This window comes from Diadema antillarum, unplaced genomic scaffold (assembly GCF_040938485.1).
Source record: "Diadema antillarum isolate AM-2024a unplaced genomic scaffold, OU_Dant_1.0 seq00001862_RagTag, whole genome shotgun sequence".
Classification (NCBI taxonomy): domain Eukaryota; kingdom Metazoa; phylum Echinodermata; class Echinoidea; order Diadematoida; family Diadematidae; genus Diadema; species Diadema antillarum.
The window spans coordinates 65,657-79,028 of record NW_027272532.1 but is presented as its reverse complement, the minus strand read 5'-3'; the positions used below and the strand labels follow the sequence as shown (position 1 = coordinate 79,028).

General features: G+C 38.8%; 1 protein-coding gene across 1 annotated transcript in view; it reads left to right on the top strand.

Annotated features, from left to right (window-relative positions):
• LOC139712822 (probable Na(+)/H(+) antiporter nhx-9) overlaps positions 1–13,372 on the top strand; it is a 66,467-nt gene that overhangs the window by 36,230 nt on the left and 16,865 nt on the right. Inside the window, exons 5-8 of the mRNA XM_071624613.1 lie at positions 7,823–8,046; positions 9,677–9,879; positions 10,731–10,820; positions 12,899–12,969. Coding sequence (XP_071480714.1) covers positions 7,823–8,046; positions 9,677–9,879; positions 10,731–10,820; positions 12,899–12,969 — 588 coding nt within the window. The remainder of the gene's footprint in view (positions 1–7,822; positions 8,047–9,676; positions 9,880–10,730; positions 10,821–12,898; positions 12,970–13,372) is intronic.

The window sequence follows — 13,372 nt, the reverse complement described above, 5'->3', positions numbered from 1 at the left end:
TTAAAAAGGCATGGAGTGTGTTATTACTTCGAATGGCAAAGAAAAACAGAAGAGGAGACTCAGAAGATATTTGCACTGCTTTATGTGTGGATTTGTATGGAAGCCAGGGAAGTTGTTCTTTCTTCATGCAGTCTGGTGAATGGTGAATGCAATTCAGACTGACACCCTTTTAAAAATCCACACGACTTTTAATGTCACTTTGGAGGAGTAGTTGTCATGGTAATCAAGAGGAGTTGCCTTGGTAATCTTATCACCCCCACCCCCCTCGAGTGCAACACACAGGGCGCTGGTGGCAATGGCAGGAGTGCATGCAGCACACATATCTACAGTGCAGCTGCAGTGGTACAAACGTCTGGTGGCATACAACACATGATTTAATGGTCATGGGTCACTGAATTTGGCCCGAGCTAAAATCGAGATAAGTCTGTACTTTATACTGACACAGAGCTACCAAGTCTCACGCATTCTGCATGAGACTCAAGAATTTAGGGGCCATCTCACGATCTCACACATGACACCCATTTTTCTCACGCATAGGGCGAAGTCTGCAACTTGGGCCTATAATAATGAGCATAGCTCAGAAGATTAAAGTGATATTTGCAAATGAAGGTATATTTCCCTTTTGTCTTTCAAAATAAGTAAAAAAATAGTCACTTAAGTATGCACCTGATCGCACCATTTAGAGCTAAAAATTGAAAAAGCTCCCTACCGTGGGAGGCCACAGGGGGAAAACCCTCCCACACCCTCGCTCGCGCGCACATTCGCCCGCCGAGATACCGAGTCATGAAAATCTCACTCATAACATTTTTTTGAACTTGGCATCCCTGCTGACATTGTCTGAGACCTGAAGCAGACCTGATCTACCTCATGAGAGTGGGCCAACTTTTAGTTCGGGCTAAACATTTCTCAACCATTCATACTGAGAGTTTGCTGTTGCTTCAGGTCTAAGCTAATCTCAGTGTGACTGGGATATAAATGAGCAACAAGTGCCATAGTGCAGAGAAAGGTTACTGAAGGTTGATAGGACTTTTCAGGACAGGACAGTGTTAAAGGCATAATTTACCATTTGCAGATATGAAACAAAAACCCAGATTTAGTACATCAAAATAGTTCTAAAATGTGAGTTAGGGATAGAAACAATGTGAAAATTTGAATCATGATTTATGTTAAGTATTGTTAAATATACAAAATGTAAACTGTAGTTATTATAAAAATTTTTCTAGACTAAACCATCCACAGTTAAGGTTTATTGAGAAAATAGTGATATCTCCTTTAATACATCGTAGTCTTTATTGCAATTTTTTTACATGGTAGGATGTTTCGTGATATAACTGCCATACACCTATGCATCAAATGTAATATCTCGAACATTTTTTAAATCACTGCTCCCAAAGGTAAGCTGTACCTTTAAGATAGGGAATCCTGTGCAGGTGGACTTGGGAGCTGTGTTTTCCTACAGATAAAAACGGGAGGAGAGAAATTGCCCGCAGCACACCAGGCTAAAAGGTGATCTTGTGGACAGGATGTGATCGGCCAGAGTTACAATGACGTTTCATTAATGCGCTTATCGCAGTGTGGGTGGATACAGGATTTCCGTTCTCCTCAGGCCACTCTGCCAGCATACACTGGTATAAGTAGCCTCTTCCAAAGGCCCTAACAATGTCATTAACTGACATTTAAAGCAAGCAAAGCAAGCTGAAGCCGTGCTCGGCAGCCCAAAAGCCTTTTGAGATTCACAACTGTGATTACAATTCTCACCTGATAATTGAGAGCCACTTAAGTGCAACAAAATCGAATGCAACAAACTTTTTGCTTATTCTTTTCATCACTTTATCAAAACTACAAACTGTTCTATTGAGACATATTTTGGCTAAAACATTACAATTTTGCCTCTCTGATGCTAGATGTGATAGTTTCTTAACAATGTACATAAACACAGAGATTTCATTTCCTAACCAGATGTGTTTATTGCTACATTTCAGTTTATATTGTTCACTCAAATGGTGTAATAAATATCTTTAAGATTGCAGCACCATCTATTTCACAGCTTTGGCGGGGTCATGTAAAGTCATTGATATGTATTGTAAACTCTGAAGAAGATTATTTCACAAAATATGAGTAAAGTTGATCCACTGATCAATTTTTGTCTCGCCCACCGGAGGTGAAGGCGAGACTAAGGGATCCAAATGGCGTCCGTCCGTCGTCTGTCCGTCGTCCGTCCATCGTCCGTCGTCCGTCACAAATGTTAAAGTTTACCTGCAAGACTCTCTTATGATGCATAACTTGGCAACTGTTACAGCAATGGCAGCCACACTTGGGTGATAGAAGCACTAGGGGTATCTTCATGTTATGGTGTTGTCAGAGGTCATGTGATGAGGTCAAAGGTCATTTGAGGTCATATATTAAAGGGCATGTGCAAGACCCTCTTTTCTATGTTAAAGTTTACCTGCAAGACTCTCTTTTGACAAATAACTTCACATAAGTTGCTTGGATTACAACCTAACTTGGGTCATAGATGCACTGGGGGTACCTTCATGTTATGGTGCCGTTGGAGGTCACAGGATAAGGTCAAAGGTCATTTGAGGTCATACGTTAAAGTTTACTTGCAAGACTCTCTTATCACTCGTAACTCGACACATGTTGCTACAATAGCAATCAAACTTGGGTGATGGATGCACTGGGGGTACTTTCATGTTATGGTGCCGTAAGAAGTAACATGATAAGGTCAAAGGTCATTTGAGGTCATACGTTAAAGTTTACTTGCAAGACTCTCTTATCACACATAACTCAGGAAGTTGAAGGTAACCACAAGGTCAAAGGTTACAGACAGGGGTCAACAAACTTTTAGGGCCCAATGTTAAGTTTTTAGGGTGCATTTCATTTATGGCTCATAACTTTTGATCCCTTTGTCCGTTTGTGACCAAACTTGGATGGAACATGTCCCTTGGGGAGGTGAAGGTCGTCACAAGGTCAAAGGTCACAGACAGGGGTCAACAAACTTTTAGGGCCCAATGTTATTTTTTAGGGCGCGTTTTGATTGTGGCTCATAACTTTTGATCCCTATGTCCGTTTGTGACCAAACTTGGACGGTAGATGTCCCTTGGGGAGTTAAAGGTCATCACAAGGTCAAAGGTCACAGAAAGGGGTCAACAAATTTTTAGGGCCCAATGTTAAGTTTGTATGGCGCGTTTCGATTATGGCTCATTACTTTTGATCCCTTTGTCCGTTTGTGACCAAACTTGGATGGTAAATGTCCCTTAGGGTATTGAAGGTCACCACAAGGTCAAAGGTCATAAGCAGGTCAATTAACTTCTGGGAGTTATAAAAAATATTAATTCCTTGTACGCGAATGGGCAAGACACAATTTGGCGATTGCCTTGTTTGAATCTGAAGGCTCTTGACAAAAGCTACAGCATTTCATAACCTTTCAGTGCAGCCCAGTTTTACGCAGTGTCTCCGACATCATAAGAGTTGGGAATAATTCATGGTTACATTGTATGTTAGCCAGGCAATAAAATTCCCCTAAGTGCAACAATACTTTATTGGGTTTGTTTGTTGTTGCTGTCTGGAAGTTATTCCTGTATTATCAGTCAGTTTGATGCTGCGATGAAAAGCTTACGCGATTGCCTTGTTTGAATCTGAAGGCTCTTGACAAAAGCTACAGCATTTCATAACCTTTCAGTGCAGCCCAGTTTTACGCAGTGTCTCCGACATCATAAGAGTTGGGAATAATTCATGGTTACATTGTATGTTAGCCAGGCAATAAAATTCCCCTAAGTGCAACAATACTTTATTGGGTTTGTTCGTTGTTGCTGTCTGGAAGTTATTCCTGTATTATCAGTCAGTTTAATGCTGCGATGAAAAGCACACGCAGGGTACTGTGAAGATGTGCCTAGAGGCTCTGGTCGTCTTCAAAGATTTGCTTGCTTTATCACCAAAGCAAAAATATTTTTTTTTTTTATTCTTATCTGAGCAAGCTGAGTTGTATGTGTGAGAGTATGAGAGTGCAAAAGCAATGGAGCTTAGCCAAATTGCACATTTGAACTGATGATATGACCAGCTGTAAATGGGGCAAGAGATCACTTGTGTAATGGGCATTTCAGAGCATACCTGTGGAATAGTCAAGAACTGTATTCATTCATGTCAGCTACGAATTCAGACAAGTAAGACATTTCTGATCAATGAATGCAAGTGTGCATACTTCATTCTGTGGCACTTTTTCACACAGTTCTGCTGAAATGACTAATACTCTACATCATATCTTTTACTTTAGAGGTTTGCCCACTTTTGTGAGCTAATGAACTTTGGATACTTTATCATTACACAGTGCCTTTTGTATTGCTCCAGTTTTTGCTGCTGTGATGAGTGTGGCCTTGATCAAAGCTGGTTATACCTAAATTTCTAGCTCTTTTCTTTGATATACAATGTTTTTTCTTCATTAGATATTGTACAGAATCATAATGCTTTAATGCCTTTTGTGTGTGAGGGGGGGGGTGGGTGTGTTTGTGTGTGTGACATATTCTGCCTTGTATGTGAATAGATGCACTGGTTTAATGTGTAATGCTACATTTTGCATTTTAACAACATAATATATATCTCAAGGTCTTGGGAGCAGACTATCAGCCCTATGCAAATCAGTACAAAAGGGAAATGCATTGTGTTGTTGGGGGATGTTGAAACTATTTTGGGTTTCTTTTCAACTGATACCCAGAAGTCACGATACATGTGCATTGTGTACACTTCATGTGAATATTCACTTTGTGAAGTGGCTCATAGCAGTATCACGATGTATACTTGGAAGTCACCTACCAGACATGGTCTCCAGTGCTTAGTATTTTAGCTGTGTTGTAGCAGATGAACCCCTCACTTTACATCACTGCAGAACCAGTGGTATGCTAATGCTGCAAAGAGATAGATAGATAGGTAGATAGATAGATAGATAGATAAATAGATAAATAACTAGATAGACAGACAGACAGATACACTGTTGATCAATACACTGTAAATTGATAGGTAGATAGATACAAATTGACGTATCTTAGATTGGTAGATAGGAGATCGTTATAGTCAATTAGCTATAAAAATAGATGAATTGATGGACAGATACATAAATGGATAGATATCTAGAAAACTAGCTAAAGAGATAGGGGATGAATAGATGTATATAGATAGACAAATAGAATGATATATGGTTTGATAGATAGATAGATAGATAGATAGATAAATAGATAAATATAAAGAAAGATAGATAGATCAAAAGAAAGAAAGATAGATAGATAGATAGAATGATAGATAAATAGATAGAAAGAAAGATAGATAAGTAGAAAGATAGATAGATAGAAAGATGGGTAGATAGATGGATAGATAGAATGCAGAGTGAGAGACAGAAGGAAAGAGGAACATTTAAGAGTGAGAAGGGGAGAAGGCGATAGAAGAGAGAAATTTGTTTTTAACATAGAGAAACACTTCTTATCATTGTTCCCAGCTGATGGTCCATAAAGTTTGTAAACTACAGTCGACTATGAAAGGGTTCCCCCCCCCCCCCCCCCCCCCCCCAAACTATATCCTGTGTGAATCTGCAGTTTTCGGTCCAAACACGCTTTTGGAAATGCCTCAGTTCATTGCATTCCTAGAATGTCCGCAATGAGTTCACCAGTGGTAGAAGTGCCGTGTTGAGATGGCACAGTGTCCTGGGCAAGCCTGCATTTTGAGAATGGCTCATGGCTTTATTTAGTGTGTGTGTTGCTGTTGTTGTTAGTTATGCCAACACATAAACTCTGTTATAAAATCAGCAACCTGCCAATGTACAATGTCAGTGTCTTGAGGTTTTCATTCAGAGATGGTATTCATACTTGTATTTTACCTGTCTGTACTGAAGCCAAATGTTTTTTTGCATTCTTTATACTTTCAGTTTCTCTTTTAAGCTGTCTTTTTTTTTTTCTAGTACGATACCCTTGGCATATGCAAATTAAGGTGTATCAATGCTGTATTTTTTCCCTGCAGTAAATGGAAACAACAACAACAACAAAACAAACAAAACGAAGTGAGAGGCAACAGATTGTGATATGAAAATGCAAGTAATCATAGAACAAAGGCTAATGAGATTACCTGGCCTGCTTTTTGTATGTTTGTGAGTACATATTGACGCCTCAACCTGATTGGCGGGTACCAATGTAATGCTAGAATTGCATGGCTGGATATCAATTACAGGATGTGGAAGCAGAAATTGCTATGTCATTTTGCAGATAAAGGTAAAGGTGGAAAAAAAAACCATGACTGTCTTTATGATATGCCCCAGCAAACTTCCTTTTGATTTGTTTCCCCTGTGGCACCCACAGAGTTCCATTACGTCCTTGTTATAGCCATCTATCTCCCTCTCTGACTTGACATTACCGTATGCGTGTATATGAATGTGGCATGGTAGAGACAATCTTTTGAGTTTGTTTTTGTTTGCTTGTTTTTTCCTCTTTTTTTTTTTGGGGGGGGGGGGGGGCTTATCAGCTGTTAGGAAGATTCTTATACCCAAAGGAAGGAAGTTAAGGAGATTTACTTTAGGGAAGGAGGTTAAATCTGCTTGTTGTTGTTGGTTTTTCAGGAAATATATCAATGACTGTAATGTGCACATCAAGTGGAAAAACCTGAGCAGAATTTGATGGATTGATGCTCCAAGCTTGAAAGTTCCAAGTTTGTTGTAGATCTTTCAAAACAGCTGTCTGGATTTTTATGACCATGGTATATGATTTTTTTATGACCATGGTATATGATTTTTGGTCTTGTACAGGAACAGAATCAGAAGAGATTTTTCTGTGGTAATATCAACCTTGCTCACTGATGGAAATGCGTGGTTCAGTGATTACAGAGAGAGGAAGCTATGGGGGTGATAATGATAATGACAATGAATAACACTTATATAGCGCTTAGTACTGATGTTTCTAATCACGTTAATCATGGGAAAAAAAAGTAACATATCAACAACAACACCAACAACATCAACAAAAATTATGATTAAGTAAACAGATAAGTTTTCAGCAATGATTTGAACTTATCAACACTTTCAGCATTACCAATATAAAGAGGGAGCTTATTCCAAATTAATTAGGTTACAAGCAAGCTGGAGCCAGAACCTCAGAAGGAGCATCATGTAAAAGAATGTAATTTGAATCTTGTAGATTGATACAGTGAACTATACACACAAAATAAGTAACCCCTTTCCCCATCAAATAATGGATTACCTTGTTAAGGAAAAGGTATTGAGGGAAATTATTTGGGAGGGGTGTTCATACACTTATTGATTAACTTCTGTTTAGAAAACGAGAATGAGCTGTTGAGTCATGCATGAGTGATCACACTCAAATAATGCAAGAATGGCAACAGCATACACCAGGAAAAGAATTTGTCAAAATCTTGTTTCATTGACCCCCACAAAATGACTCTTGTAACTTTTGAAAAGTGAGCATTTTGTCTTGAATGTGCTCACTCATGCATGATTCAACAGATCATTGTCGTTTTTCGTTTTTTTTAACGCGGAAGTTAGTAAACGAGCAGCTGAGTAATGAATTACAACTTGACCTCATTATATTAACCTACTATCAATCTATCTACAGTAAAAGTTTTTATTTTTGTATGAGTAAATTTTTGCACTCAGCCAGAGTTTTGCTTGTATTAAATTCTGTGAAATCTAGACATGAACAACTGGCACACATAGCCGGCAAAAATATTCCCTTGCTTGTATTTTCACATTTTCTGGTTGCGCACAATGCGTGAAAATTTCCACTTTTACAGTATACATCTTTCTTTCTCCCGCTTTTCCTCCCCCATGTAGAATCGTCTTCTGCTCCATGTTCATGAAGCCGTACGTGGAGCAGAACATCTCGCAGAAGTCGCACACCACCATCAAGTATTTCCTGAAGATGATGAGCAGCATCAGCGAGACCATCATCTTCATCTTCCTGGGCACCACATCCCTGGAGGCCAAGGAGAACCACGAGTGGAACACCGCCTTTGTCCTCTTTACCCTCGTCTTCTGCTTCGTCTACCGTTCCATAGGTAACGGCACTTTTACGTTTATCATCACCCTGACAAAATTAAAAGAGACCTCCGGGTGATTTTCATACTCATATATTTGAACAACTCTAAATTAGTTACACTGAGCACAGAGTTTCAAAATTTATAGTGATTGGAATGAGGAATAAGAATATTTTCAAAATTTATAACAAATTGCAATGAACAAGGTTGATGACATGGCAGCCTCACCATAAGAATGCATGAGTCGGGGCTCAAGGAAGCAGAACAAAAGAAGAAGGCCTGCATAGATTCTACACAGGTGAACTTGTTAAAGCAAGCAGTATTGTAATGGAATTACACTGCTGCATTTCTTGAATATGTGATGCTCCTATGTCATCAGCATTGTTCAGTGTAATTTGTCTAAGATTTTCAGAGTATTAGTTTCTCTGCTCAAAGACCACAATAAATTCCACAAATCTATACATGGAGCTGTCTATTTATGTACTACATAATGTGAAATTATAAAAATCGTCAGGTTAACTTTGTGACCGTGGAAGAGCACCTGAGAGGTACCCCGAACGTGCTCGTCATTGTTTGTTAAATTTACTTCCATAGTCTACTGAAATTAATTGTATACATTTCCTGGTGCGTACAGAGGTCATTCTCAAAGTGACATCATAAACACCTTTTTGTCTTTGCGTGTTTTCCTTGTGTGTGTTTTAACCACAGCTGACTAAAGCCACCGCACACATGCAAATAATCCACACAAAGATCCTCACAAAAATATCATATCTGTGCAGTCAATTCCTATAGATAGTGCTTGTCGAATTGTCTAAATGCAAGACATTATACACCTTTTAGTGCAATTAGGCATATTCTTCTTATCATTATTTCTGCTCTTTAAGATGTCTTACACTCTCATGTTTTTCAGAAAACATTATTAGAACAACTACTCTCCCAAAGTTAATTTTCAGGGTATTGATATACCTTTAAATCCTTGCTGTGCTGCATTTGTTAGATTGGCACAGATGCCTGGAAACTAAAATGTCAGTCAGTAGAGATTACATAATCCCCTTATCCTTATTGTTTTACTGTGGCCTTCCTGTTGAACAGAGGCACATTGCTACATCTGAGAGGGCATGCTAACTTTAGAACTAAGTCGAGTTTGGATCATTGGATGGATTAATGAATGCTTTTGAAAAAGATCAGCACGTCAAGCTGTGGGTCTGGGCACATGGAAGGCTTAACCTTTCTTTGTGTTTGAGAAATGGTTACTTCCTGTATGATTTTATAGATGACGTTATAGCATTGAACAACATTTTGGGCATTGAACAAGAATTGAAATTCCAGAAGACAGTACCAGTGGTGATGTATTATGTTAAATCAATCTTGAACACAAAAACTTATTGCCTTTCACCATTAATATTGGTAGTGTACATATACCTGTGGATTGCAAATCAAGTGTTAGCTATCTTCCTCTACAGAACTAGCATCAAACAGCAAATCTTCTTCACAGCATGGTGGCGTAGCTGTTAGTTCAATTAGTCTGTGACCAAACCACACTCACAAGTTATTGTTCCTTTTTTATTGTAGAAAAGTTAACATTTTTTTGTACAAAGCTGCAAATCAAAGTGTTGTACTGTAGCATATCCAATTTGGCCTTTCTGTCCAGGCGTCATCGTGCAGGTGAAGATCCTCAACCAGTTCCGCCTCTTCAAGATCAACCGCCGATCCCAGTTCATCATGGCCTACGGCGGCATCCGGGGCGCCATCGCCTTCTCCCTGGTGGCGCTCCTCTGCTCGCACGTCATCAAAGCCAAGCCCATCTTCTTTACCACTACTGTGGTGGTCATCATGTTTACCGTCTTCTTCCAGGTGGGAATTGATCCGCGCCTGGATAATTTTGCTCGGTCGTTCGTTTTACTTCCTCAAGTTCGGTTCCTTTCTGTCTGTCATTACAGTCAAACCTGCATTTACATACCTGGGAAGTGGGCGTAAAGTTAAACCAAACTTCTGTTCCCCTCGGTGTCGTCATAACATGAAATTGATAAATCTTTGGTAGGCGCTGTGCAGAAAATGTATTGCACAGACAAAAAAAAAATATGTCTCTTGGGGCTTATCTTTGTTCTTGTTTTGACTCCAATACCTCTCTTAATTAGACTTGAAGCTATTCACTGATGGAATGTCAAGTACGTTCATGATTGCAACTTATTCCACTCATTGATTATTCTTTTAGAGAAGGAGCACTGTATTGAAACAGCATGCTTCCTCTGGCAGATTAGAGGCAACTATTCGCATATCACATAGTTGCTGCATTGTCGTAAGCATGTAACCGAAACATATTTCCTTGTTCATCAATCAAATATTCAATTCAATTCAATTCAGAACATGTGGTTAACATGCTCCCTTGGCTGTTTGCCAAGATTCCCAATATCAAGGAGGGCAGTTGTTAATCCAAAGACAGTGTAAATTTTGCAAGGTACTCATTATGCTGTATACAACTGGAAAAGAAATATAATCTTGAAGTTATACCCACTATGAAAAGTAGAGATTTTCCAGTTCCCTTTTGTCACAAACAAGTAAACAGATTAGAGACAACTTGTGGACATTATTGTTAGTATTCATTGAATATTGAATTGAATATTGAATATTATCATTTGCTGACAATTGACGAGTTGCATTCACTTTGTTTTGGTTTGTTTGTTTTTCATGGAATTGGTCCACAGGGTATGACCATAAAGCCACTCGTTAATTATCTGCATGTGAAGAAAGCTGAGAAGAGGAAACCTACAATGAATGAAGAGATTTATGAAAGGGTGAGTCTGCATTCTCTGCACCTGTTTGATGGAGAGATTTTTATTCACAGATTATGAAGAGTTTCTTCGCCTAACAAGCTAACTCCATTCTTCGTAAGTTGAGATTTTTGCAACTAAAGCTGCTGAAAAACTAAGAAAATATGGAATATTTTTCATCATAATTTCAAGAAGATTCCTTGTTATGTTACAATTTCAGTATCACTGGAAAGGTTTTATGTAGCCCTATTTGATGATGGGCTTACTTTGAAATGATTAAAAATGGTGGTTAGCCCATTTTGCAATGAAACTCTTCATAAAATACAAATGCACAGTCAGAACCCCTGTGAATTGTATCAGCGAGTACCTTCACAGAAACTAATATACCAGGATCAATACAGGAAATTCAAATTGCAGTCCAGCACCAACTATCCGGATACCTGCAAGCACTGAAGGCAAAATAGGAATTAATTACAGCAAAATCAAAGCTCATACAATTTAGCTATGATATTCTGTACAGAAATTTCATGAATTTTGCTGTAAAATGTTTCAATCTCATGACTTATCGTAAGTAGGCTAGCATAAAAATACACTACTGTTGTGGTATCAACTGCCTATGATGTACCACTTGAACGCAGTAGATATTGTTTCTCCCATATCCGCCCAAATGGCTAAATCCAAAGGGCAGTGGTCCCGACGTGGGTGGATAACAGAGGTCGGACCGTATACACCAGATACAGAAGTGGTGTATTTTCATGTCATGTCATGTCCTAGAAAAGGCATGGAGATGGATGTATATTTCCTGTGAAATTCCGTTTGCTGTGTGTGATCTATCAAATACCCATTGTAATTGGTGTGTGAGTAGAGATGACTTGTTTTAGACACCTTCAAACAAACTGTACTGACAATCACTGTTGTGTCCTTCTCACTTGAAATGAGTGCGTGCCTCTGAGAGAGAGATTAGATAGATAGATAGATAGATAGACAGACAGACAGACAGACAGACAGAGGGAAAGAAAGGAAGAGAGAGGGAGAGAGGATGCATCGTCTCACACAATTTAACATGTGCCCGAAATGAGAGGGGAAGCTAGCTTCAGAGCTGACAAGCTTTTAGTTGTTAGGGGTCAGTACAGTTAACCCAGAATTTCAAGCAGGTGCACCTGTACCCCCAGCACTGGGTCTTACGTAAGAGGGACAGATCAAGGATTCAAATCACGGAAAGGTCAACCCAAAGCCGGTCACGATGCAAGCAGTTTCGTGATCATGTCTTTCATACTGCGGCAGCTTTGAGCAACAATTGCAGTGGAGTCAGTTGTCGCTGTGACTCATCTCTCTGTGAAATTTGTCCCATTGCTGTACACTGTATTCAGCCACAAACAAAATACTGAGTTAAAAACAGTTTACAGACAGAGAGAGATGTGCACGTACAAACAAAAAATAAAAATAAAAGTTGCAGTGAGACTACATTTCATTTTACACGTAGGGTGCATTTCACAATGTTTCTGCATCACTCTGTGGACAGCTATGCCTAAATTACATGGTGTAAGAACAAAATGCCAAGGAGAACAAGGTTGATGTAAAAATAATCATTTCTGTACAGTTGATTTTGTGACATCCTCATTTAGTGTCTCATTTCATGATATCCTCTATTAAATGGGTGGTATAGTTTTGGTTGAGACCAAACTTAAGGTTTCCAACATTTTTGGTGAAATAAAGAGAAACCTTTTATGAAATATGAAAAAGCATGTAATTCCGTGAGGAATTCAATGTTATTTTGATGAAAATTTGGTTTTGAAAAGGCTGAAATATCCAGAACAAAGCAATTCTAATCAAAGATGGGACCCACCTTTTATTACCATTGCTTTGTTTTACTTTTATTTTTGGATGTCTCAGCCATTCCAAAACTTATTTTCATCAAATGAACGTTCAATTCCTCTTAGAATCATATGCTGTGCACTAAAGTGGCTTCTTGGTATCTCGCAAAAAGTCAACAGCCCAATCCTCATCTCTACCAATATTATACCATCCCTTTGAAATCTGCAGAGTGTTTTCAAGTGTGAATTGAATCTAATTGTGTTAATATTCATGTTTATTTTCTGCAGTTTAATGGTCATCTAATGTCTGGTGTTGAGGAAATCATTGGCCACCATGGACACCACTCATTAAAAGAAAAGTAAGTGCTTGAGTAGAAGAGAAGAACCATTATTGTCTACGTGAATCTAGCATTTGAAACAGCAAATCCAGGGAGACAAAGCAAATGGGGTGCAAGCATTGAGCTGTCAGTTGCAGCAGCCATTCCTTATACTCTACTTTTTTTTTCTTTTTTCTTTTTTTTTTTTTTTTGGGGGGGGGGAAATGTCACAAAGAAAACGGTAGCTTTACCCAACACTGTTGTGAGTCAGCCAAATGTGATTGTTGAAGAGTGCATGACTTGACATTTTTGGCTGATATTCATGAACCTTGCTATTTTCTGGGTCCGTGTCAACTCCATGGGCCCGTCATGTTACATAACACTTTCTGTTTTAAATGCTCACATCTGTCAATTCCACAATTTTCCCATTTCTATTCAAGGTAAA